Source organism: Notothenia rossii, assembly GCF_949606895.1.
Source record: "Notothenia rossii genome assembly, chromosome: 6".
Lineage (NCBI taxonomy): Eukaryota > Metazoa > Chordata > Actinopteri > Perciformes > Nototheniidae > Notothenia > Notothenia rossii.
This window is the reverse complement of record NC_136909.1, coordinates 21,987,912-22,014,895: the sequence shown is the minus strand read 5'-3', so window position 1 is coordinate 22,014,895 and position 26,984 is coordinate 21,987,912. Positions and strand designations below refer to the sequence as shown.

General features: G+C 40.6%; 2 protein-coding genes across 2 annotated transcripts; one reads left to right on the top strand and one right to left on the bottom strand.

Annotated features, from left to right (window-relative positions):
- Positions 1 to 24: 24 nt before the first annotated feature.
- Positions 25 to 14,345, bottom strand: ndufaf2 (NADH:ubiquinone oxidoreductase complex assembly factor 2). Its single transcript, XM_079687154.1, has 4 exons — positions 14,114 to 14,345; positions 4,361 to 4,450; positions 3,406 to 3,446; positions 25 to 1,200 (listed from the first exon to the last, which is right to left on the bottom strand). Exons 1-4 carry the CDS (start codon positions 14,226 to 14,228, stop codon positions 964 to 966), a joined length of 483 nt encoding a protein of 160 aa, XP_079543280.1. The 5' UTR covers positions 14,229 to 14,345; the 3' UTR covers positions 25 to 963.
- Positions 14,346 to 14,421: 76 nt separating this feature from the next.
- ercc8 (excision repair cross-complementation group 8) lies at positions 14,422 to 26,423 on the top strand. Its single transcript, XM_079687153.1, has 12 exons — positions 14,422 to 14,769; positions 16,082 to 16,177; positions 16,389 to 16,490; positions 16,842 to 16,965; positions 18,070 to 18,151; positions 18,974 to 19,042; positions 19,327 to 19,393; positions 19,941 to 20,044; positions 20,704 to 20,828; positions 23,317 to 23,514; positions 25,226 to 25,321; positions 25,689 to 26,423. The coding sequence occupies exons 1-12, from the start codon at positions 14,693 to 14,695 to the stop codon at positions 25,752 to 25,754; spliced, it is 1,206 nt and encodes a 401-aa protein (XP_079543279.1). The 5' UTR covers positions 14,422 to 14,692; the 3' UTR covers positions 25,755 to 26,423.
- The last annotated feature ends 561 nt before the right edge of the window (positions 26,424 to 26,984 follow it).

The following is a 26,984-nucleotide window of genomic DNA, read 5'->3' as shown; positions in this document are numbered from 1 at the left end:
TTGTATTGTAACTTTGAGCCAGAGTGCATAATTCAATTTTTATGTTCAGATTGACAGAAAAGCCTCGGAATGTCAAACAGAATGACATACAAATCCATAATCCATACAAATCAATCACAAATGTTTAGCAGCCAGTCATATTTAGCAGTTGCAAAACTGCATGTGAGAAGGAAATTTGGGTGAAATCGACACATTATTTAATGCAAACTTAGTTTAAGCTTCTCGTCTTTTCTGATTACATGGTTTAATGTAGAGTTAAAAGTTATGTTTTATACATATTCCAACCCGATGAAACATTTGTTTTCCTTGTGCTTCATCAAAAAAAAAATGCTTTTCATCTTGACAAAGTAAAATGTTGCTCTTTGAAGAACATTTAAAAAGGATGTACAGTATATTTGGTCATGGCTGAGATCTGCTCTTCTGATCACCTTCAATTTACAATATTTATATTCTATTTTGAGATTAAGCAGTCAATATAGATATTACCAAAGTCACAATTTATTAGAAAATTATTTCTTGCAATATCCACAATGCAGTATCTATAATTGACGTATGAAGCACAAGCATTTCACTTTTTCTTTGCTTTATAAACAGACCTTTTGGCTCCATTGAATCATTACTTAAAGTCAGCTTCAAGATGAGTGACGCCTATTGTCTTGATTATATACAATATATGTACACCAAGGGACTACGGAAATAGAAACCTGAAAATATAAAACAATCCAATAAAATATCCTTGAAATGATTACAGCATAAAGAGATTTAAACTCTGGTTATTTCTGAAGTCGCAGGTTGTGGTGTGGACTTGAATTACATTATACTGAAAGTTGCTTCTAAAGTTACACTACAAAGTTTCAACTGAATGGGAATATCAGTTTCACATAGGTAGTTCTTTATTGCAGGGCTTATCTATTGGATTGTGTTTTATTGTACAGCGGTCTCGCTGAATGTGGATGTCTCAGTCTATTTCTTGGGCAACCAGGAGCCGGGCTGAAAGGTGTTGGCAGTGCTGCTGGGGTCCTCGCTGATCTCCTGCTTCCCGAAGTCGGTGGAGGCGGCATGGCCTTTGGCAAGAGTCTTTGCAGGAGTCGTCACGAGACCTTCTTCATATTCCTTGGCCTGTAGGATCAGATCTTTCTCCTCCACCTCCCTGGCCTTCATTTTGATGTTGTCCCTGTAAGACTGATTCTTAAGCAGCTCCTATAAAACACAGAGGTGGACATACATGCATATTCAGTGTTTTTGCAGTGTTCAACACATTAAATATAAGATAGTATAAAACGTTTTTAATAAATCGTGAAATTCAATTAATACAAAATAAATAAACAGTCAAAAGAATGATGGAAAATCAGTAGGCAGGATGTGGCTTTGAATCAGAATGTATTGACATTCAAAGCAGTGATTTCCAGTCATACAAAACAATAATTTTTTGTGATATAATCAATTTACATCACCCGATCCCAGATAAGTGTCAGAGGATTGATGGATGGATTAACCTATTGAAAATTGAATTAATTTAAGTTTTTGCTGAAATCAACACTTCCTACTTATGAGTCGATAAGCTTTCTTCCTTCCTTCCTTCCGAAGCCGGCAGTTTTTTCATACAAACTTTACAGTACAGTTTTTTTGTTGTTGACTAAAACTCCCCTACTCCTGAACATGCAGTCCACTTTCAAAACAAACCCACGGTGAGTTATAGATGTAAAGTCTCCAAACAGCATACAACCTGATTTAAAAATAGTTTGAACTAATGAGACTGTATATAGAAGAAAAATAACCTACACGACATGTTGATACTTTACTTAGATTCTTTTGTGAATGTTATTTCTTGAATTTATCCTTGTCATAGTCTGTGACTTCTTATAAATGGTGGGCTTTATGGGTCGGTGACCCTTCATTGTAAAACGTGTTTAAAATCAATAGTAAAAACATGCTTTTACATTTCTTGATAGATTACATATAGCAGCCATGCAATATTGCCAACGATAGCCACCAAGGTAAATTAAAGGGGCATCAACCACAGTTTAATGGAATGGCATCCAACACTTCACAAATAAATCATGACCAGACCGCATCTACCAAGTTCTGTGAGGTTGGAAATGTTAAGGTGGCAGTTTCCTAAGAAAAGAGGATTACCTATTTCGAACCTTCAAACTCACCAGAAAATAGAACTAGTTATAAGTGTCCTGCTTACTATTCTAACCCTGTTTGTCCGAAAGGCACAACAAGTAAATTGCCTAGTCAAAAGTAGAAAGATATAAAAATGCATTGGAAATCTTCCAGGGACAAATGTGTGTGTGTTTGCGTGTGTAGAGTATAAAGTAAGACATTTACTAGCAGAAGACCAAGGGTGTTCAGTTAACCTGCACTATATTGTCCAATAAAACCTGGTTAAAAATGTAGTCTTTGGAACAGATTGGTAAACTAACATGACAGGAGGCATTCGCAGTATAAACAACCAGTCCAGCTCATGGAAACAATTATAGCCTGAAAACAGTCCACCGGTGGAATAGTTACCCACTTGAGCCACAACTAGTGTCCAGTGATGTTAGCCTCTCCCTAGGATGAGAAGCCAGAAAAGAAGGGAGGACTGGGCATAATGCTGTTGTGTGTTGGCACAATTGAAGGACTGGAAAAGAGAGGGGAGAGCTGTGGCCAAAAAGCCCCGCTTTGGGGAGAGAGACAAACATACTGAGCTGCTTTTCCAGCCTGTTAATGACAGGATTTAATCCAATCAATTTATGTCGGTTTGGACCGGGAAGAGAGGGAGCGTGACAAGGGGTAGGGTAATGTGCTGGGAGTGAAGCCTTGGCCACATCAACACTGTCCAGCTGTCGATGGCAGCTATTGGGCAGACGCAAGGCAGAAAATTGGAAGAGAATGTTCTGGCAATAGAGACAGGGGATGGCATTGGCCACTGGCAGGGAGAGAGGACAGAGAGACGGACAGAGAGACAGAAAGAGTGCCTCAGTATCGGCCTTCCAAGGGATTTCCTATAGACCTACATTTCGCCGTCCAAATCATTTCCAGCATTCTCACATTTAAAGAGCAATAAACCCAGTGAGAGGTACGCGAGGGGAAAAACTGCAGTCCTTCACCATTCCCATCCTAGAGACTGCCAGAAATACAACAAAAGCAGGCTTTTACTGGAAAAAATAAAGTAAACTAGGACATGGTGTCAGTGAGCCGCTTGTTCAGAAGCTGTCTTTGCTCTCCGCCTCGCCATCAATGCACTTCAGCTGCTGTTTATTTTAACACCTGTCCCCCGAAAGTTCCAGGATTCAGTTCCAAACTGTAAGATAAAAACAAATCAAAGCCGTTCCTTGCTTTATCTTTCCCTCCCTTGTAACCAGCCCTCTAGAGTCCAACCATCAGCACAGCGGGGAGGCTGGGGGGGAGACGTACCTCGACAGAGGGGGGCTCCTTCCGTCTGCCTCGGATCCACGCTGCAGGAGAGAGGAGGAAAAAAGAAGAGTGAGAACACCCACACAAACACACGCAGCACAAACAAAACCTGCAGTGATATTTAAAAGCTGCTATAGCATCGCTGAGTTTCAGGGCACAATGGTAGCTTGGTGAAAACAGAGTTACCAAGCAAGATGGGAAAACACACATTATCTAGGGTTTTTATCATTTCATTTATTGAACTATAGGGAAAGATGCAGAATGGTAAAAGTTACACACATGATAAACTCAAAACCATAATCCTGCTTTAGTTTAGACAGAGCAGGGCCACTGAGTGCTGTGTCTCAGAAGAGACAGTAGGAGTCTGCTCTGATCTTTGCATTTGAAAGTAGACCCTGTCATTCTCCATCAGTAGCTCTGTCCTTCTTTCTGGTTCAGGTTAAAGGGAGAGAGAGAGAGAGAGAGAGAGAGAGAGAGAGAGTGAGAGAGAGAGAGAGATTGTCTAACTCTTCCCCCAGCTAGCACAGGGATTCTGGGCCTCTTTTATCCCTTTCTTATTTGCATCCTGATGAAAATGCATGAGGGATGGGGCGAAGCAGGATGAAGGGTTTAAGGTGGATGAAGCCAGTCTGAGACAGAGGGAACAGTTTGTATCCAGTTGTAAGACATTTGAAACACTATTTTTGATACGGTTGTATAACACCAGCAGAAGGCGTCTTTGATAAACTCATGAATACGCTTCTCCCAACCCCCCTCTTGCAGTTTGAGACAAAAAAAAAAGAAAGAAAATCAATGGATTAGCCTAGGCCCCAATAGATACAGGCATGCATTTGTTATTCCATTTTATTTGTGCAGCCCTTTATATACTCTGATGGGTAGCTTTCTTATTAACATTGTCATTCATCCATATTAGTGATATGAAAAGTATAACAGTGATGCTGCGGTCCACACTTACAGTCCCACTCCGTTGGTATGCTGCCTTCCACATATTCATGTTCTGTAACATTAGCTGCCACCACCATCCGCCTGGCACGGACTAACCTGCCTGGGAAACAAAACAAAAAGTAGAGAGGAAGACGGCAAGAGTGAGATAGAGATGCTCAACAATGATACATACAAGAACGCAAAGGAATACAAACACACACAAAGAGGAGCAGACACAATGCGCTCACACACACAGATACAGACGGACGCACAGACACACAAATACTCAGAGGAATGACAGCACTGTGACAGGCCATGGATGATTACCTCGTGGCCCTCGGGCCCTTCTTCTCAGATCTCGCTGAGTGGCTCCAAATCTGGGCTAAGCCTTTATGCAAATCAGCCTGACTTTAACCCAACCAACCACAGCCCCCCTCACTCAAAGCCTCTTCCAATCACAGCGCTCTGGCTAACAATGCCCTCCAAAATCAACATCAAGCCGAGCAGGAGACAAAAGAGGTCAGATATCACAGAGAACAGGAGAGGCACGAGCTGCGTGGAATATTAAGTGCTCCTCTCCCTATCTGTATACAGCACGATGCTCGCTAGCAGCAAGGCCACCGCCAATTATTTTTGGTCGAATCTGCTGATTAGACAAGTTTGGCTGGCACACAATGACATGGAGATGGAGGTATATAGGGGGGTGGCAATGGAGAGGGATGGAAACAGAATAAGGGGACAAGATAATTAAAAAAAGAGCAAGTTGTATCTTGGTGTGTTGCTACAGAGCTTTATACAGTGTTCAGAACAAGTATTTCTATAGTTTCTCCTCGCTGGTAGCTGGATGTCCATCGCTCGCTCCCATCCTTCTGAGAAATGATGAAGCAAGGACGGAGGAGGTAGGAGGGAGAGAGGGAGAGAGAGAGAGTGATGATGCATGGCAAACACGGCTGGGAGAAGAGAAATGGATGGGCAAGGAAAACAACACGCTCCAAAACACAGACAATCTGTCAGGATTCCATCACCGTTTCTCCGCAGATGACTGGACATGGACAAATGGAGGCAACCACCTCCATGCACAGCGCAGACTGATGGCCTTAATGTTTACTTCAGCCATAACAGATAGCTACTGCACCGAGATGGATGAGTGATGACATTTCAAAGTGGCTAAGTGTATACGGGAGTGCCTTATAATAAAAGCTTATCTGTTGTCTTCCAAGGAAGACATTTTTCATGCATGTGCTGCTCTGCAATTATGCCTTATAAAGTGATGATTCCTTCCCATACTTTATCCAGCCTATTTAGTAATCAGGTCAGCTAATTAGGCTAGCATTGCTTTGGTTCTGCTTTGGTTCCCACTAGATTGTCACTATAAGGCCTCACAGGCTCCAGCTTTCTGGTATCCAGGTCTCACAAAAACACTGCATTCTCTCACCTAGCTGGCCCAGCAATGTGTAAAATGCATCCTATGATCCTCACGTTTGTTTACATGCCTTAAAATGTCTTCTGAGAAACAGCTTTCTAGAAAGCCCCCATGATAGCAGAACAAAAACAACTGCCAGCAAACAAAAGACTGTTCTCAAGGCAATACTCACAAATACATTTGGGTATGCTAATTAAAACAGATTCTATCTGTATTTGCATTGGTGTGGGTGGCAGCAGACTGAAATGGTACAATTATGATACAGTCCCCACAAGCAATGTGCTTAACTACAACTAATGCCTAGCTAATAAGCATCAAGAGGCACCGACCTTTTCTCCATCTATCTTCCACTGCGGTGCATCCCCCCTCTCCATTCTGTCACACTCCAACCGAGCGCTCATCTTGTCTTGTTGCTTTTGCAGCATGACTAAACCTCTTCCACCAAGGCTTTTATCCTTGGATTTGAGTAACAAATACAGTATGTACATATATTTATGAAACATGGCTGATCCTCCCAACACATACGCATTGGGAGGAGGCTCGTCAGTGGGATTGCTGTGAATATCGTTCTCTTGGTAATATTTTAGATGGTACAACTCCAGATAAACACACACAAGCTAAAGCTTTATAACGTGCAATTCTACAAATATATTGCAACATTTCAACATAAACACATCCTGTTACCTCAAGTGAGATGATTGAAGATGTAGTAAAGAAATGTGATGACTTGTGGATATTAGGTTTGTGATTACAGATGTAATCTACACGTAACATAGCATAACAGAATTGGACTGGCACATTGTTTGCATAGTGATTACTCAGCTGAGGGGGGTGCCTGCAACTAATGATTACTGTCATTACTAATTAATCCATAGATTATTTAAAACAAAAAGTATATTTTCCAATCTAAAAACAGACCATAAAGTCATACCTTAAGATTGCTGACTTTGTTTCACCAACAGTGAAAAATAATACATTACATTTGGAAAAAACAATAAGCCCCTTATATTTAAAGCTGTAGTAATGAACACTGTGTTCAAACCCCTCCCCCCAATCATTTTTGTTATGGATAAACCATTTGTCTCTGAAATCAAAGAAATTATATAAAAGGTTGATCATAAATTACTAGAGTCCGAGGTTGTTTTTTTAAGTTGATATCCCAAAATGGTGTCATCAGGTTAAGCTGCCTTCACAATACGATAAATCAATGCAATTCCATTTTCACATTGACGAGATTAAATCATCAAACGTTTTGTATTTTACCTTGTTAAATATCAATCAAGACTAGTTGGCTATCAATCAGTCAAAAATAGTTAATTTTCCTCATTACCGACTAACTGAATTATATACTCCTTAGTGTTAGTTTCATAAAGTTTGAGGTATGAAAAGGTGCTAGGAGCTCTCCATCTCAGCGGGCCCCCATGTGACAGGTCTTCCTTCTCATCACTCACAAGGGGAAACCTACTTACCACACACACACACACACACACACACACACACACACACACACACACACACACACACACACACACACACACACACACACACACACACACACACACACACACACACACACACACACACACACACACACACACACACACACACACACACACACACACACACACACACACACACACACACACACACACACACACACACACACACACACACACACACACACACACACACACGCTGGAGAGCAGGGAGATTAACCTGGGGGACAGGAGCGAGGACGCAGTCTCTTACCGTGAAGGACAAACGCAGCATTGCGTTGTTGAGGGGGAGGGGCCAGCAGCATGAGGAATGAAATCCCTACGCATAAATATTCATGAGCCATCTCACCTGTCTGAGCGCGACTCATCTGTGAGCCTAGCTGTGGAACCGGGGGGAGGAGGGGAGAGGAAAGGAAGGAAGGGAGGAGACAGGGAGGCAGGATGGGTGAGGGGTTGCCTTGGCAGCCAGATCGGGAGCCAATCAAACGGCAGGTACACCTATCTTTCCCGTTCGTTAGAGTAAGACGTGATGCGCTCTGAGGGCTGCTCTTTGAACCCTGAACACACCCCGCTAAACTCCATCACCTGCTTCAACACACACACACACACACACACACACACACACACACACACACACACACACACACACACACACACACACACACACACACACACACACACACACACACACACACACACACACACACACACACACACACACACACACACACACACACACACACACACACACCCACCCCCCCCCCCCCCCCCCCCCCCCCTAACTTCACACATCAGCTCCCAGGTGAGAGCTGCTCGGGGCGACCTGAGAGGTTTCTCACCTCCACAATGTCATTCCGGGGCGTCTTGCTCGCTGTGTGTCTTCCTCCTCCACTCGTCTTTGATTATAGACACAGTTCTGAGGATAACACACATAGAACGGCAACATCCGGGAAATGGAGAGCCCAAAATAATCCGATAAAAACTAAACGGATTTCCAACTGGTGGACCTCCTGCTCCTCATCATCAACACAGACTTATTCTGCACCACCACGTACACTTGCCTTTCAACAGATTGCAATTTAGACAAAAGCTCCCACCTGGAACTCTGGAACTAAATCTTAAAATAAAGAGCTTCTTCACATTCCGCATGATAGCGAGAGGTACACTAAAGCAGTGAGTGTTGGGCCTGACACTGTGGTGCAGAAGCAGCGGTCCCATCATCCTGTCGTGAGCCTAGTTTAATTCTCTCCAGCTGAACCGTGTGCAGAGGAGGGATGGGGGACCAATACCTGCATGGTAATGGACAGCTTTATGAAGATGGAGTGATCGGATAAGCATCAGTGATACAAGGACAACCAGGTACCAATACCAGCACCCTGTCCTTCCCTCCTCTCTCTCCTCCTCCAATCTCTTATCCTGTAAAAAATTAAAAGAATTGAGGGGATGTGTGATGCCTGTAACCATGGTTACCCATTAGCCCTGAGCCTAGTGAAGCTGGTTTAGAGGGAAAAGGCCAGCCGTTGTTTTGCCTCAATTCTGGTAAGAGGAGGGGCTTACAGGCGTAAAGTAGGCCTGCCGCTGCTGCTGTTTGCCTTTTTTATTCAGCCCTCATTCTGTTTGTCCCTGTTGCTGTCGATCCCGCTGGGGCTTGAGCGACTCACGGCAAAACAGAGAAGAATAATTCATAAAAAAAGTAATAACATGCTGGAAAGAGTACTCTGATTTCCCCTGCGTGTTACTTTTAACTAAACGCAAGCATACTCGAGGGTGAAAGGGATACTTTACCCCCTTCCACTTACGACCACCCGTCCTCTTGAAATCCCGTCTCTGCACGATGGGTTATAGAAAAGGACCGTGGCGAGCCAGGAAGTCAGCGTCCTTTGTGAGGCTGTGGAGCGGTGTGCACCCCCCCACCACCTCCTCCTCCTCCTCCTCCTCCTCTCCGGCTCCTCTGAGGCCCATACGTGTGATGTTCATACAACAAGCTGTCCACCCCTTTCTATTCACCTCCATCACTCTCATCCAACCCCCTTCCTTTCCCTTCCATTGCACCTTCAGTCCCCCACTCTCTTCCTCCATTAACCTACCTCCACCTTCTCTCTCCCCCTCTATCTGTCTGCCTGTTCCACCCACTCATTTCACCCTCTTTCTGTCAGAAACCCTCCTTTTACTTTCACTCTCTCCATTCTTCCCCCCACTATATAATTTCACCCCATATGTCAGCATCCCCCTTGTTGTTTGTCACTCACTTTCTATACCCCACCTTCTTTTGCACCCTCTGTGAATCTCCGTCGGCCTTATCTTTCCTTCCTCACTCCTAGCCTTATTTCTCTCTGCCTGTCTGCTTTATTAAAATATTCAGGATTGAATAAGCAGCGGCGGGCTCCAGGAGATGTCTGCTTTGTGTTGGTCTGTCTGTCAGCCTTTCTGGCTGAGTTTCTGACCGACAAGGAGCCACTATCCACCTTACTGGCCATTTGAGAAAGACACACGAATGCACTGGACAGCGAATCAGCGCCTATAATTATTGTAATTAATTTGTTGGCACCATCAACTGTCTAGGGTTTTTCACCATGTCACATCATGTTAAATGTGTAGGTAGTGAATCAAACATGTTTACAGATACAGGTCTACTGCTAAAGCAGTGTTTAATAGACCTGCAACCAATATTGGAGCTAGGCCCATTTGTAATACTCTACCGTAAGAAATAAATGTGCCTGTTTCTTATTTTGAGCATCCATCTTTTCCAATGCCTTTTTAATGAAGCAGTCAAACTACTCCAAGGTGTTCCACCACATACGTACAAACACAAACACACACTTGGCAAACGGAAAGCAAGATGAGCTAAACCCACGTGGTTTCGGTAACGATTAAACAACCTTCATTTAAACCCCATGCATTGCAAAGCTGCTGATCAATTAACATGATTTACTGTGGCTGCTCTGGACATAGCTGCTCCATTGCAAACACTGACTTGGTGTCCTACTGTATGATAGACCTTCCTTCATCACACCCTGGGGATGACTTGTGGCAGAATAAACAGCCATTTGGACCCTCGTCTCTCTCCGCTGTGACTCTTTCCATGGAAATATGCGGCTTGAATCAACGCTCTGATGACACACAGCCATCTGTTGTTGTGTTAAGTGTGTTTGGGCATGAAGTGGAGAGAAAACACACTTGCAATTTTTTTTCTTCCCTTTTTTAAAATACAAAGCAGATACTAATGTGCACATACACACAGTGTGTAGTTTTTATGCCAACACATGTACACAACCACAGATGCACAAACTGATATCACAACACACACACCTCCTAACTCAGTCCCCAGAGACACCCAGCCTGAAATAGCAGAATTGAGGCCTTTTCAGTTTTTCACTTCATAGAACATAGCTGGGGAATCAAATAAATAATAGACAAAGAAAGAGGGATAGTGATAGGACGACAAGTCAATGCATCTTTTCTCTGCAACAGCGTGGCGCACCTCGGAAGAACCTCTGAATCCCTTCAATTCTCCACACAGTGGAGAGGACCAATAGATTAAAACTGCATGGCACACACTTCTAAAATGAATAGTGCTAAAAATACATCCTTTTTACTAAGACATGAAAGGAAACTGCCTTTCCTCTGTCCAGTATTGAGCAGCCATTGATTCCAAGACAAAGGCTACACCTCCTCAAAGAGGTAAGAAAAATAGCAATCATACAGGCAATTATTTTCAAATGTGCCTGCAGCGGCCGATAATGTCAGTGCGCCTCTCTTCCTAAATAAAGGGAGGGAAAGCAGGCGTCAAAGCTGCAGGCCCACTGCTGAAGACGAATGAGCCCATCCGCAGAATGCTGGGCTTTCATCTGGGCAGCATGACATGGTGCCCCATGCAGTGTGAGGCAGCGCTGGGCCTGGGGGACAGACGCACACAGAAAGAGAGAAGAATATAGATTCTCTATTCAGCTCTATAGAGCCAACACCAAGGCAAAGACCCTCTAAAGACCAGTGGCCAGATTGCCAGTGGCTTTATCTTGTAGCCCTGCCATAGACAACAATCACTGGGGCTCCACAGCCTATAGCATACTTCTCTCTGTGGGGAAGAAGCACACAGTAGGCCTCTTAGCCAGACCATTTCTAAAGACACGGACAGACATTCCCCCTCTCTAGGCGTGTACTTCAGACTCAGGCCTTTTCATTTTGATGTGCAGCAGCATCTGAGGAGAGGGGGATATGAAGCACTCTGCTGGGTATAACCCTCCACACTGCTGAACTACTCCAATGTTGTGAATAGAAATCTTCACTAGAATGTCTTCAAAGGAGGAAAATCGAGAGGCAGCAATGGTAGGGAGGGGCAACGGAAGGAAAGCCTAACTAGAGGCAAATAAAGAGGTCACCCGAAGGAGAAGAATGGGCAGTTGTTGAGATTAGATAGGACACAGTCACGTAAAAAAGCAGCGGCTTCCTTTTATTTTTCTGCCATTAAAACCCTCATATATAGCCTACCACACACACAAAATTGCTTACGCCCCAGTTTTCTAAAGTTAACAGATTGAAAGAGGTAGAAAATGGGAGCAGCAAAGCATAGATAAAGGTAGATAGGGATTGCCTGAATACTAGGGATGGACAAATGAATAGAAGAACTAGGTAGAGTTGAGAGGGAAAGAGAGATAGAGAGAGAGTCTCCTCACCTACTTTAACCACTATGCGCTGCAGTGGAAAGCCCTGCGGTCCATGCCTTAAGGCCCAGAGCCCACGCTTGGCCTATCAGTTTAAGATCAAAAAGAACCCGCTTTAGCAAGACATATGGACTGAATAATGCATCTGCTTTATTTCCACAAGGCTGGACTGGGTGAGTGGTAGAAATAAAGAGGAAAATGTGAGTGCCATATCTTTTTATTTGTGCATTATAAACGTATATGAGGGTATACGTGTATGCACCTGCCTTGCATTTCTGAGTGCGTTTGTTCAGAAACAATTTTTTCCACAGGCCATCCAGCCACTCCACAGTGTCAGTCATTGTGATTGGGCAGTGAATATGGTAGCCTGTAGCGTGCTAGAAAATGGTCTTGTGTGATGTCTCATTTAAATAGTCTGACAGCCAGGGGTTGAGGAGCAGTCTTGTAATGAATTATAAATATGAGGTGCACACACGTTTCCCTGCAAACTGCTGAGAAAAGGTGAACCACAAAGTCAAGTTCAGTCAGAAAGATAGCAGGCCTGGGACCTGCCAACCGTCGGTCCAAAACTGAACAAAAAAACTCTTGGCTTCACTCTAGGAAAAAGCATCACTGAATGTTTGCACTGTAACATACCTATTCAGCTCATGGGTTATTGAAGTTGTATACTGTGGCACCAAGAGAGGGAGACAAACACATGGGTAGGAGGGATTACTGCTGTGTAGTGTGTATCCCATATTAGAAAAAAGACAGTGTCTGCAATGGAACTGAACTCATTCTCAGGCATAAGATTCCTCATGAATATCACGATGCATAATATCACTTCGCTAATAAGTCAAAGTACCATGGCTGGTTAACCAACAACAGTATAATGTCTGGAAGGTTGGCTCTTTGACCTTTGACCAATGCCCTCTATAGGGACCAAAAGGGGAAGGGGAAAGTGGGATTAGCTGTGATTCTGCTAATGAGTTCAACTAGAATAGGCATTCTCAATTCAGATATAGTGCATCACTATATTTCACCCATAACAAGTTCCTCTGCAGGTGTGGATCTGACATTGACACATAGATAATGTCAATGTTCAGTGTGTTTTTGTTGTAAACCTCTCATTGTCTCATTTTAAAATGACACTCAGCTATGATGGCATCTCCTCCATGTAAATATCTTGCAAAACACAAGGGTGATGTGCTGGGCTTCTCAAATAAAAAAATGCCCCTGATGCCATCTAACCTTCTTTACTATTGCTAAGTTGAGTCATAAAAATGGCCTATCTCTCTCCATCTCCTAAAGTTAGGACGACTGAGGAATGACTCACGGTAAGACCAGACGTTGAGTCCACTAGGCCTACAACTGTGTCCTTGGCCTTCAAGAAGTGTGAAGGACACCATTGGCATTCCACCATGGATTAGCCTGATGATGACACAGTTCTACTGCTTGGCTTGAGCATGACAAACTGTAGCACTGCCATGTCTCAGTAGGGATATATGACCTCTTTCTAAAATCTCATAACAGACAAGAAATAATTTTCCCTGCAACAGTGGAGGACATGCTTTCTGCTTTTAAGGCCAGTGACAGTGGAACTGCCATGTTTTTGGCAGCGGAATTACCGCTCCTATTATTTGAAGATTTGAGAGAATATATTATTGATAGAAGCAATAAGGGTCACTTGGGGTCATATTTGTCAAATAAAACAAAAATACACTGAAAAGGGAATGAGGAGGACCCTTTCTGCTTTGAGGGCCCATGACAGTGGAGCTGCAGTTATTGTGGCCCCAAAATGAGTTAAAAGTTAATCTTGCTCAATTTTAATACAGACTAAATCTATTTTATACAATGAGATGTTCTGGGTGAGGTATTTGCTCCATCTACTGGCGAGCTTTTTACACTACAGGGGTCAAAGGGAAGAAGGAAAGTCATACATGCTCAAATGCGCAATACATTGCATACAAATAGATACATTGCTGGAATATCAATATGTAATATGAAGTATTCTTAACTAGATATAAAAAAAATCAGGCTAAGAAAGGCTAAGTTAGTTATGGAATAAACAAACAGGGCCAGGGACTGAAGAAGCTTACTGAAGTTTAGACGAGGCTTTAAAAAAGCATGCATATCTGTAGGGATCAATACTGTAAATACATTAATTACTGGCTAAAGTAAGCACAACAAAGCTTGATTTAGAGGACATGTTACATTATATTTACCTGTCCATGTCTTCTGTTCTGGGATATGGTAATATGTATTTCCCACATGATCTGTCCCGACGTGCTCGCGTACTATTCCAAACGTACGCCGTAAAACTCCAGCGACCCTATTCATATTTTCAGGAAAACTTGAAGGTTTTTGAGTATTTCGTGTCCCTTGTTAGATGTGTGTCCTCTCACTGGGTTGTTTATGCAATACTTCATATGTTGGGAATAGAATGAATAAACCGTTTTGTGATTGGACGCTTATTATTGAACAGCCAATCATCGCATTTGTCATTGGATGTTGTCATTACGTTCCAACATGGCGGTTCATTGTGTTGAGCAGCTGGGAAGTTAGAGAAATGTTATGTTAAATAAACAAGACATTATAAAAGCAAAGTGGCCTTTCGACGTATTTAGTTATTAAGAGGCTCTATGTGCAACAACATGCCTTGTTGTTTGCGCTTCTTTTTGTTTACGATTGAAAACTTAATTCAATGTAGTCAGCATGCTAGCCTTTGAGCTAGGTTGGCTAACGGTAGGATAGGTTGGAGACTAGTCCTTTTATTAATATAGTTTCATCTTCAAATTATAGCAATGTTGGGGTTTCTTACTGCCAGGCAGGCTGGTGTGGATGATCCTCTGCGACTGAGGCGTGCAGAGTCAACGCGGAGGTGAGAGAGAAAACAATAATGTCCCCTGCACACATATAGCAACAAAGACTAGAACACCTCTGTTGTGTAATATATAATTTAATACAAATACCGCTTTATAAATATTATTACTGGCTGCTTTATCTTTTTTAGACAATGAAACTACTGTAATACATTTGTAAATAAACAATATATAGGCCATACTTCCTATTTCACAACTGTGACTTGGCTGCTATCAAACTGCTTCATACATCCAACACTTATTTAAAACAATATATTGTTATTGGTCATTTTTGTAGTCCACCTGGATGAGTATTTTTGTAATTTGTGTAATTTATATTTTTATATTTTATATTTTATGATTTTTTATATTTTTCGCTGTTTACTTTTGCTGTAACAATTGTTCATTTTAATAACTTTATTTGTAAATGACGAATAAAGGTATTCTTATTTTGAACCAGAAAGGAAAATAAATACTGATCTTTAAGGGGCACATCAATTTATATGCATACTCAGATTGCTCATAAACCTATAATCTCAATATATGTGATTGTAAAGTTTCATTTTATGATATATTTTTGCTGTTTGCATTGAAAAGTTTTTACTAGCTAATATTTGTAAATGACTCAAAAACTAACTGTGATTATCCAAATATCAAAACTTGTCAACAGTTCATTTTCTTTTGATTGTCTTAGTGATTAGTCTTATAATAACTTTATTTTATTTGTATTCTGTGTGGCAGAAAAAAACACAACAACGATATTAACATAAATAAAAACTAGTTACAAAAATAAAACAGATTTCGATCACAATGCAATAAATCATGGGAAATTAAACTAGTGACCTTTGTCTGAATTAAAAGCCATAACAATTAAATTAAAAATGTGTAAGATTCAATAATATAAACCTGTTATAAAAATAAAACAGAAAGAGTTAAAATACAATAGTAATGGTATTAGTCCCATTGTTTTGTCTCATTATTATTATGTTTTGGTAAGTGAAAGAACTGCATTCATATATAAGAATTAGGTGGACTAAATTAAAAATAAAATGTTATTTGATAATAGCCTTTTCAGTTCCACCCTACATATGTATTGATTTAACTACAATGTAATAATGCAATGTAAATGATCATTTGTAAAACTCTAATAACGTAAAAAATCATAAGGCCATTTGACTTTTTAACACCAACTCTGTCAATTTCTAGATTGCAACATTGTGTATTTCCTTTGCTCCGTCTTTTTTATCCACTTGTGCCTCAAAGGTTTGATGCTAAACATTTGATTGGTTTTCCAGAAATGCTTGACTCTTCTTCCTTTCTTAATCTCCAAAGGGTCCTGGGTCTGAAGTTGAATCCTGACAGAGATGTTGATAGAATCCATGGAAACGGCATCAACACCATTGACATTGAAGCAGTAGAGGGCAGATAGTAAGTCCTATTTTTGTCATAGTTTGTCATAAGACCCCGGTAAAATGGAGGTATATGATATGTAGTTTTCAGCTACACAATCTTAATCCAAACACCTTTCTGTGATAATCTTCCATTAAGAACTACTGCAGGTTTACCTTTAGAAAGCAATGTGGCAGCTGTGTTGGAGGAAGTAATGCAGTCTGTGAAGTAAACCCTCTCTGTTGTTTAGCATGTTGTCTGGCGGCGCAGATGGAGTGATTGTCATCTATGACCTGGAGAACTACAGTAGGAAGCTACAGTACACCTGCAAGGCAGTTTGCACTGTAGGCAGGTGAGTGTTTTTGCCTTTACTCATTCTGTCCTCTAGAGGGTAGCACTGCCTTCCCCAATCTTTTGTGTCCTATGACTGCATTTTAATGGTAATGTGAACAGAAAAATCATACTAATTCTTGGTTCACTTCAATACATGGTTCTGAAATCAAATTTGTGACAATGTGGGTCTCACCATGAAATATAATAATAATGTCATAATGTATTTGCTGTTGCTCCATGAAAGTTTAACGTGGTTGTGCACTATTCTCCATTTGTTCATTTGATATTTCAAACATAACTGGGGGGTGCAGATCACTAAAGACATAAGTATGAATCTGGTCACATGTTATGTTTTTTATTTTTTATCTAGGTCGAGTCGGTATGTCCACAAATTCAGCGTAGAGACAGTCCAGTGGTATCCTTATGACACGGGCATGTTTGTCTCGAGTTCCTTTGACAAGACCATGAAGGTCTGGGACACTGAGACACTAAAGGTAAGACTGTCACCCACAGACTAGGTTACTCCCTATTACATGTGTTGTATAAACCTAGGCACAATTAAGCTGAATCAACATATAAACGTGTATATACATGTGGATATCAACATCAAACAGGTTACTTGGTGCACATTTCAAAGTGGTTTATCACGCCACTAGCTGACATTTGTATTCTTATAGCTCCACCACCCTTTCCCTCGCTTTCTAATTTTCTGCTTCATGCTTTCTACCTTTCTATGCAAAAGTCCCATATGGCAGGCCCGAGCTGCGCTAGAGTTACACTGGCACTGCGGTTACCTCAATGGTCAGGGAAGGGACAGCAAAGAGCCAACGACCATTCATTGGTTTAGCTTACTAAGTTAATCTCTACGTGTTTCTGTCTCTGTGTTCCACATAAACACACACACTTATACCTATTACATTATTTATTGTGGTGTGTATTTGCACATTAATGTGTGCTTTGCATTGTTGTGCACAAAGTCCATGTGTATTGGTGGTATTTGATGCAAACAGAGCCTCCTCTGTGTGAGTGCCCATTGGTCGGTGCTTGCACTCAGTGACAGACGGGGCACAGAGAGGCTTTTTATGTTTGCTGAAGAATTTGCATTGTAACCGCCACTGCTGCTCGGGTGAGCCTTCTGAGCCATGGTATCCCTTCTCTCTACTCTTCTGTTTTTATTTAAGTCCTGCCATTAACTTTTGTTCCGCAATGTCGGGAATTTATATAAGAGTTACATCTTTAAGGCAATGGCTTTGTGTTAAAGGTCATGGCTGTATATTTGTATTATTAAATTAAGATATCATTCAGCAAGCATACATACCCATAATAATATTATTAATATATTTATAAAGGCGCCTTTCAAGGCTTTCAAGGTCGCCATAAAAGGTACACAAAACAGCACAAAAACAAGACAATATAATCAATAAAAACAGAGCACGTGTGATCAGGGTGGATATGCAAGTGTGTAGAGATATGTTTTGAGACGTGATTTGAAAATGGGGAGAGAGAGTCAGTATTCCGAATGTTTACTTAGCAATGAACTCAAAGGAAGCCGACTACAGCTAACTGTACTCCCTTTCTTTCCCTTTGTTATTCTTAAGCCTGCCGAAGTCTTTGCGTTTGAGGGCAATGTCTACAGCCACCACCTCTCCCCCATCGCCAGGAAGCACAGTCTCATTGCAGGTGTGTTTCATAATTCAACCACCACTGCTTTCTATGAGGAATAAAAAACTGCTCTTTGTCATCAGATACCCTGTAATCAGTTTGTTTCTCCAGTCAGTGTACTGCATGCTTCCACACAGCGCTGTGTACCAAAGTGTTACCCCAGGTTACAATGTGCTATGTACCTTGAGGCGACAGACGCGTGAAAGATTTCAGGGGGAAAAAATCGTAATAATCTTTGTGCCACCTCACCGCGTTGCCCAACTGGACAAACAGGTTTCTTGTGCCTGCTGATTGTGTGTACTCATAAATGTCCATACCCACACAGTTTCTCTGACACACCTTTTTCTAATCCTGGGACAATCACAGTGTCGTCCACTCTCAGGGGTGTTACATATCCTTGTCAAACATTGGTTTTCAAAAGGAATCTGTTACTCTAAAGAATCACTACATTCATTATTCTTAATGCTGGCTGTTTCAATTTGGATGAACTCCAAATCATCTTGTTCTTTTGAATGTTACTCAATATCTTGCCCCCCTCTGATGTATAAATGGGTGTGTTGGCTCACGTTTATCAGGTGTTGTTATCAGGGATTTTTCATGTTTACCACACCTTTTCTTTTAGAACAGGTCTTCCGATTTGACTCTTTTGAAGTGCCTCTCCCATACACATTGTAGGAAATTATACTTACACATGTACTAGGATCTGTACACTTTGATAATGATGACAAGAAGGAATTTAAGATTTGAACTACTGTCCTACCCTAACCTATTGCAAGGAGCTTTCAGCCAGCCTTGTAATTCCCTATTTTAACTTCATCTTTTTGTTTCTTTGTTTTCCAGTTGGCACCACAGACCCTAAAATCCAGCTGTGTGACCTGAAGTCTGGTTCACGGATTCATGTTCTTCAGGGTATGTGAGCTAGAGGCAATAAATGAAAGCATGGAGTATTAGAGCCAAATATATTTGTTGTATTGGAGCTTGTAAATAACTTTATTAATCTCAGAGAATATCCAAGTTTTTTCTTTTAAATAAAAAAATTACAAAAAACTGTAATCATGGAAATTATGGAGCTTTTCTTGGAATGTAACCCCCTTCGCCGCCTCTGTTATTAACTATTTGTTTAACCTACAACAATAATCATTTTCCGTTATAGTTTTTTTTCACACGCATAAACAATAACTGTTTCCCTCCAGGCCACAGAGCAGAGATCCTGTCCGTGCGGTGGTCGCCACGATACGATCACATCTTAGCCACTGCCAGGTAGGCACTGTTAACACCAGTCCATCTGTAGAGAATCAGCATCACCTGGTTCTCCCTCAGATCAAAGAAAAGTGTCGGAAGCAGAAAACATCCCCACAATTCCGTGTCCCAGCGGTTCCTGTCTTCTTAGTTTCTGCCCATCTGGCCACAGTGCAACCCTGAGGCCAGTATAATGCCACCACATTGCCAGCAGACAGGCACTGTGGCCCTCTCAGCGTAGCATATGGTAGATACAGTCCCCACCTGTGCTATGCTACATTGGACATGCTAATTAACCTATTGGGATTACTGTGCTGCCTTTCCCTGCGGACTTTAAGTGATTTTGAAAACAACTGGCACAGAGAAGTGTATGCTATTCTATTATAGAGCAGAATGTTAATTCCCAGCAGAAATCTGACCTTTAAAAACAAACACTAGTGAACATGAAGCTGTATTAATCCCTGTGCCGGACTTGATCAAATGTTTTTTTTAATTGAATGAACAGGAATTAAGGATAATTAACCAGGAGAGTGTAAAACTAAAATAATTCCCTCATTTTCCTTCTAAGTGCAGACAGCAAAGTGAAAGTATGGGATGTGCGTCGGGCTTCTGGTAGCCTCTTCACTCTGGACCAACACAATGGAGACAAATCAAAAGCATCCTCTGAGGCAGGTACTGTCACCTCTCTCCTTTTCTTACTTTTCAAGTGTTTATTTATAATCCTGTCGTAACAATATCAATTTGCAAAACACTGTCAAAAAAGTCCTTTTAGCAACCCCAATGTGCTGCACTGATGGAAAAAGCATCATGAAGTACAAACTGCGGGGGCAAACATTGATGTAGAGTCACAGAATTCATATTTTCTGGTAACTGATGACGATGCATTCAATGGCTGGTTATAGTAAATAATCAGTCAATCTTACAGATCTAATAATTATAATACATTTAATTTATATGGCGCTTTTCATAGTCTCAAAGTCGCTTAAAGTCCTAGCTTGTTATTTTATTAACTTTCAGGTTAGTCCGGTTAACACAACAGAGTCTGTCTCTGGATGAGATGTCAACATTCTTACAGGATTTGTTTTCCTTCCTGAGGCCCTGTTTGTGTTTCTAACCAAAGGATTCAATGTCATAAAACCAGTTTGCACAGTTTATCTAAGCCTTTCTGTGTGATAAGGAGACGAGAGATGTTTAACAACCATTAGACTAAAAGCATGCCATTTATTGATAATCAATTGTATAAAATAATTATCTACTATTGGTTTTTGATAAAGATTGAGGATGAAAGACATGACAAATACATGTTGCCATGCTTCACTTGTGTTTATCAGTGAACACGGCGCATAATGGCAGAGTGAATGGCCTGTGCTTCACTGGCGATGGCCTCTACCTCCTCACCACTGGAACTGATGACCGTATGCGACTATGGAATAGTGCAACTGGGGAAAACACCCTGGTAAGTTGTCTGTGTGTGTGTGTTCCTCCTCATAACATACCTGGGGTAACCTGTTTTTACTATAGTGCACTGTTCATCATGTACTCGCATAACATCAAGGTTATGTCTCAGTTTAAAACTTTGTTTTAACTAAGGCAGCAGCTGAAAAGTTCCATATGGCATAATGGTTGATCCTGTTTTAGTGCCGCCTACATGCCTTCCCTTGGTTGGTGTTCTTTAGAGACATAGGAATATTAAGATTATTTAGCAGACATCATGTAACTGTATTTCTGTTATTGTCATAACATGGTTTCTGATTTGCTATTTTGATAAGATAAGATGGACCTTTATTGTTCCCCTGCATTACGTTAGCTCTGACAGGGCTATCACACGCTCATTAGTTTAAAAGTCGTTATGAATGGGATGTTTTTTTTTCTAAGAAGGTTACTTACCTGAATTAACCTGGAGGTATCTCAGTGGCAGCCATCATAAGCAGCAGGTTGAAATCTGTAAATGATAAGGAGTGGTGCTCCAATGCTGTCCCACATTTCCTTGCAGCAAACAACGCACATCAATGACATCAATCGTTGCCAGATTACGCAGCCTAATCCATGTGCAAACATACTCTCAACAATAAGGTTGCAAAACTTGTTGGGTGTTGTTTTATGTAATAAATTTGGCACTGTGGCAACCTTTCTCCAATAGGGTCATTCGATTCAATTTTAAAACCATAATATTGATCGATATTCATTGATTGATTAAAGGACATCACATGTTCCGGTGTTTAGGGTGCTACACATGATTTATGCAGTTGTTTGTCATCCATTACTCAACATTTTACCTTACATTTAAATGTTTTTAATTTTGAAGAATACTCTCAAAATTAGCTGCAAATTCGTTTTTCTCTTATTTGACCTTAAAAAGTCATGGTTTTGGTTTAAAATATCACTTTTTTAGGATTATATTCAAATTTCAACGACACAGGGGATACTTATGAATGGTGAAACTTTCTTTTCAAAACGGTTTGATATTCTCTGTTGGTATTGGCATGTAAACCTTGGAATCCAAGTTTAGTTATCATCATCATGATTTAGCTACTGTTAACCATAATGGACAGCCTTGTTCACAATACAGCTCTTGCGGGTTCTCGAGGACTCTTTGTATAATTTTATTTTTGGCCAGTTTAAAAGAAAAGAAGCAACATAAACCCTTAGCAGAGAGAGGTTGACAAATTGCATGAATGTTTGTCATTTTTTGCTCAGATTGAGTAAACAGGATGCTACTGCTACTCTTAGAGAAACAGTGTTTGATATTCTTGGGTCTACATAAATGGAAAATATATTAGCTCCATCTCCACAACCTACAAACATGACCTTACCCTAAAGCTCAGGAAAGTTATGCTATTGCTCCGGTTCTAATTTTCTGCTCTGCTGCTTCATGCTGAGGTTGCCATGGTGGACATGTTTCCATCTTCGGGCTGTAACACTAGAAGACTAGACACAAGGAAGGGTTTGACCTTCTCTCCCGGCAGAGATAAGAGTTGCAATGAGGATGTCTGGTGTAAGTTTAGGGGGTAATGCTAATGTTGAAATGCTAAAATGTTAAAGGAAATGCATTGATTAATTCAGACCTGTTTCATCGGCATGAATAAAGCCTTGTAATTCTACACCATGAAGGTGAATTTATTTGCTTGCTTGTTCCTGTTCGTCTAGATTTCAGGGTCATTGCAAGTCCTGGAAAAGTCTTATGTTGTCTGAAAGTATGTTATCTAAATTGAAAGCATCTGGTCCAGCATACCCTACGTTTCAGTTCAGAAGCCTTAAAATGATGGTTTCCTCTCTACTGTACTGTTCTTCTGGTAAAAAGTGTTTTTTTCCTGAGTGGTTGTCACACTGTTCCACAAATCTACATCCATGTTAATGCAGCAATGTGCCAACGAAGGCAGTGAAGAAGAAGACTGCAAGTTAGTTAGATGGATGTAAACAATACATTCATACTATTTTAAAAAAAAATAGCTGAGGAAATACAATTGTTAGACTTCAAGGATACAAGTGTTTTGATGGCAAACACTGAATGTAGCTCTGGTTGTTTTGGTATAGTGCTTGAAAGGCATGACATATTATTGTTACATAATGATGTATGATATAGATATGCAGAAATATCCTGATATGTTTTGTGATACTGTACGAACTCGGAAAAACATGGTGACCATTTTTTATAGAAATGACATGTATATACACCGATTTTATTCACATGGCAATATGAATAATGTTTATACAATGACACTTCCAGGTAAAAAAGGTGGTTCCATAAATCGTTTTGATTACAGTATCGCAATATATTTAAAATATCATGTCCTCTGGATCATGATACATATCATATTGCCAATACAAGAAATTGTCAGTATGTTGTCTGTTTCATAAAAGAAAAACATTTTATATTCAATACAATGTATATCCTGGCATACACACATGTTCTGAACCCTGTGTGTCTTCTTTGTGTCCTTCAGGTAAATTACGGGAAGGTCTGCAACGAGAGCCGTAAAAGGCTTCAGTTTACAGTTTCCCGTGGTTGCAGCCCAGAGTTTGTGTTTGTGCCCTGCGGCAGCTCGGTGGCTGTGTATGCCCTCCACACAGGAGAGCTGGTCACCATGCTCAGAGGGCACTACAACAACGTGGACTGCTGCGAGTTTCACCCAGACTACCAGGTGAGAGTCAATGCAGTGGTATTAATTTATGCTGCGCAAGACAGCGAAACAAAAACGAGAGTGCATTCCTGTAGTTCACTCTTTGGTTGAATGTAATGTAAACGGCAGCAACTAAAACAATGGAGGTTTTCTGCATCTGAATAAACCCATCTCTCTGCACTGCTGCTTTGTTTGTATTTCCATCTAACTATTTCTGTTTGTTCAGCTAGTCGGGTCTAGCTGGTCCCTCTACACCTCGAGAATTGACGTTTCTTTGCGTCCCCTTTTTTAATCTCTTCGACTTCTTTGGTGTTGCCATCACAGTAAGAGCTTTTCAAAATGTGCAATCACCATGGCAGTCCCAAATGAGCCGCTTGCCCCAGTACAGATAACACTGTTAACATCTACTTAGCTATACTGAGCTACTATAAATGCAAATAATGGCATCTCATTTGTTTGAACCCATTTTGTGCTCCCGACCTGAATGTCATCTGTTGCAGTTGCATAAGTCACAAGGTGCCCCTGTACTAAAGTAAATCTACTATCTACATTTTCAGAGTTAAGTGTAGGTTTTCGTTTAGTTTCACCATTATCTGTAACGCAAACTTTTTATTGAGCAAAGGTACTAACACACAGGCAACAACTGATTCAGGATTACAATATTTAAGAATCACAAATTGTGATAAAATTCATTAATTAACTAATAATAGATAAATGCATTTAGATGAAATAAAAACACTACATTTTATAATAGTACTGCATAAAAAGTACAAGTGCTCTCAATATCTGTAAATCTATATGACACTTGTTTGCCAAACGCAGCATAAAATACACCTTTTTTATTTTTTGGGTTAATTGGATATGTACTATTTCTTTTGCCCATATCTGACAATTGCAATATCACTATACATACTTGTATACGCTTAATAATAAACAGTAGGGGAAAACAATGTTAATAGCCTATTATTTGTATTCTGTTGCTGATTTTACAATGTACCAACAAATAAGCCAATGGCCACAGATTGACGTAACGATAACATCTGACTCAAACCATTATTCACTTTCGTTCAAGCTGTTGGTTTGAATCAGGAGTCTGCCAATACATCTGCAAATCTCAGGTGTTTGCATCTTGGTCATACAATTCTTTCATATGCTAAACTGACAAAGTAAAAGTTTATCAATATGCTTATTCAGTTTTGTATTTGTACTTACTCAAGTCTAGTATAAAAACGGCCTAATATGGCAGTGTCCCACATTATCTTTTTAATTGTAAGGTCGTTTTTGCAAGGTATAATCATTGTAAATGAAAAGCCCAATCAAGGCCACGCTATCTGCCCACGTAAACATCTGGTTACACTCGCTGGTTTGACAGGTGAAACATAGGAATGTAGTTTGGCAGCTTGTCAAAAAAAAATGTTGGTTTCCTTTTAAATGTTTTGCTTCTTACAGGAACCTCTTGTCAGATGTAATGAAACTGAGCAGCCCTTTGACACACAGAATGTGTCCAATGTGTTCACTCCTGTTGCATGGGCAGTTTTAAGCGTATTCATTATTTTACTCTTGGTCCCTATCATGCTTGTTAACACGACTGTTCCCTCAGGGCTGATGTCATTGTTTGGAGGAGCTTCAAGCTGAAAGTGATGCTGTGACAGCAGCTCTTCTTTTGTTCCCTGTAACCGTGTGTGACTCAATTTGTCAGAACTGAGTTGCCTTTGTTCTTGTTTATGTTTAGGAGCTCTATACTGGAGGTAAAGACTGTAACATCCTGGCGTGGGTTCCTGCCTCTCGTGCCCCAGATGTGGAAGAAGAGTCGACAAGTGCAAATCAGGTACTAATAAAATGAAACTATATATAGGAAAGACAAGACCATGACACCATGTGGATTAAATTAACTTTGTAAAAGTTAAACTCTATTTCAAGAGTCAATATGTTGTAGTGGCAATCTGAAATGTCTTCATTTTGTTATTTGGTCTTCATAGCAGAAATGTTGTTGTAGATAGACTGTACATAATCTTAAGAATTTAGATTATGACAATCACCCAGAACATACTGGTTTAGATATAAACAAAGTACATTCTATAAAAAAACAACCTGTCATTTTCCATTTGAACTTGATTCATTTATAAAATAAGCCACACTATGCATACTTTTTAATTCAGGGACAAGTATCTTCATTCAGTGTTGCGTCCTTACAGGCTGCTGCTGACCAGTCCTCAGTGAACCCGGCCTTTCAGGATGCATGGAGTAGTGATGAAGACTGATGCTGTTTTTCTTCGTGTGGACATGCAAAGTGTCTGTGTGAAGCTGACAATTGAGCGGCCCGACCAAGCAAGGAGACAGAGGCAGAACGTCCAAAATACAACCCGATGTGGGCATTCATTACATCATGAACACATGACACACAGCCTCAATCCTGCTGTTTCTCCCTGAACACAGCCTGCAGCCACAAGGATCTCACACACACTCCCTCTCCCTTAACAGACAGGGAAACAGAGCCTAAATACACACACTAATCAGCAATTAGACACAGGTGGGGGGGGGGGGAGACAACACAGGGCACCAGCTGCACACAATCAACAGCCACAGACATGGGGAAGGGGAACACTTTTAACATAAAACCAGCAAACAGAGACAGACAAACTAAAACACAGACAGATGCACACACTACATACATTTCACCACCAACAAAGCTACACAATCCGTAACAGAGGCCGAGATCTAAGGCCCCAGAGATCACCTCCGTTACAGTCTGACTATGGAAATGTGCACACATCTTGAAGATGATCCTCTGGGGATAAATGTGAAGATAATAACGACTTTGGGAAGATATCTCTTGTTTCATCATTGCAGGCATAGATAAAGATGGTAAATTGGAATGTGTAAATAATGGTATACTATTATAAAGATGCACAAATGTTTTTTTTTCTACATTCGATATTGCATTATGATTTTTTTTTATTTGGATGTAAAACTGACATGGTCCTTAGCATGCATATTAAGTCTTACATCTTGCCATAGTCCTGTCACCAAGTTCCAAGCCAATTTTGTATTTTGAATTATTCATAGTAGTAATTGAGGGAATATCTGCCATTTTTTTTGGCAAATAAGAATATATTTATTGTTAGGTTTCGAGTAGGGATGCTATTCGATCTACCTCTGGAACTATGTAAACTAGTTATAAATATGTTTATTCTTTACTGTCGGGTCACTCATTACTGGATCAGTGAGCTGCATGAGATACTGACAGACTGTCAGGAGAAAGAGAGGGAGAGAGTTAAAGAGAGCGCTTCCGCTAACTTCTCCCTTGTTATTATCCAAATGTAAACTTGAATAATGTACTTCATTTGAATGTAATAATTATGTTGGTTGTTTGTGAAAGCGCATCTGAACTTTTCAATCTGTTACGATTATAAACTGTAGCAATATAAAAATGAGCTCCATTAACTGAGTTTTAAACATAATTTTAAATAGAAGATCCCCATAGCACCCAC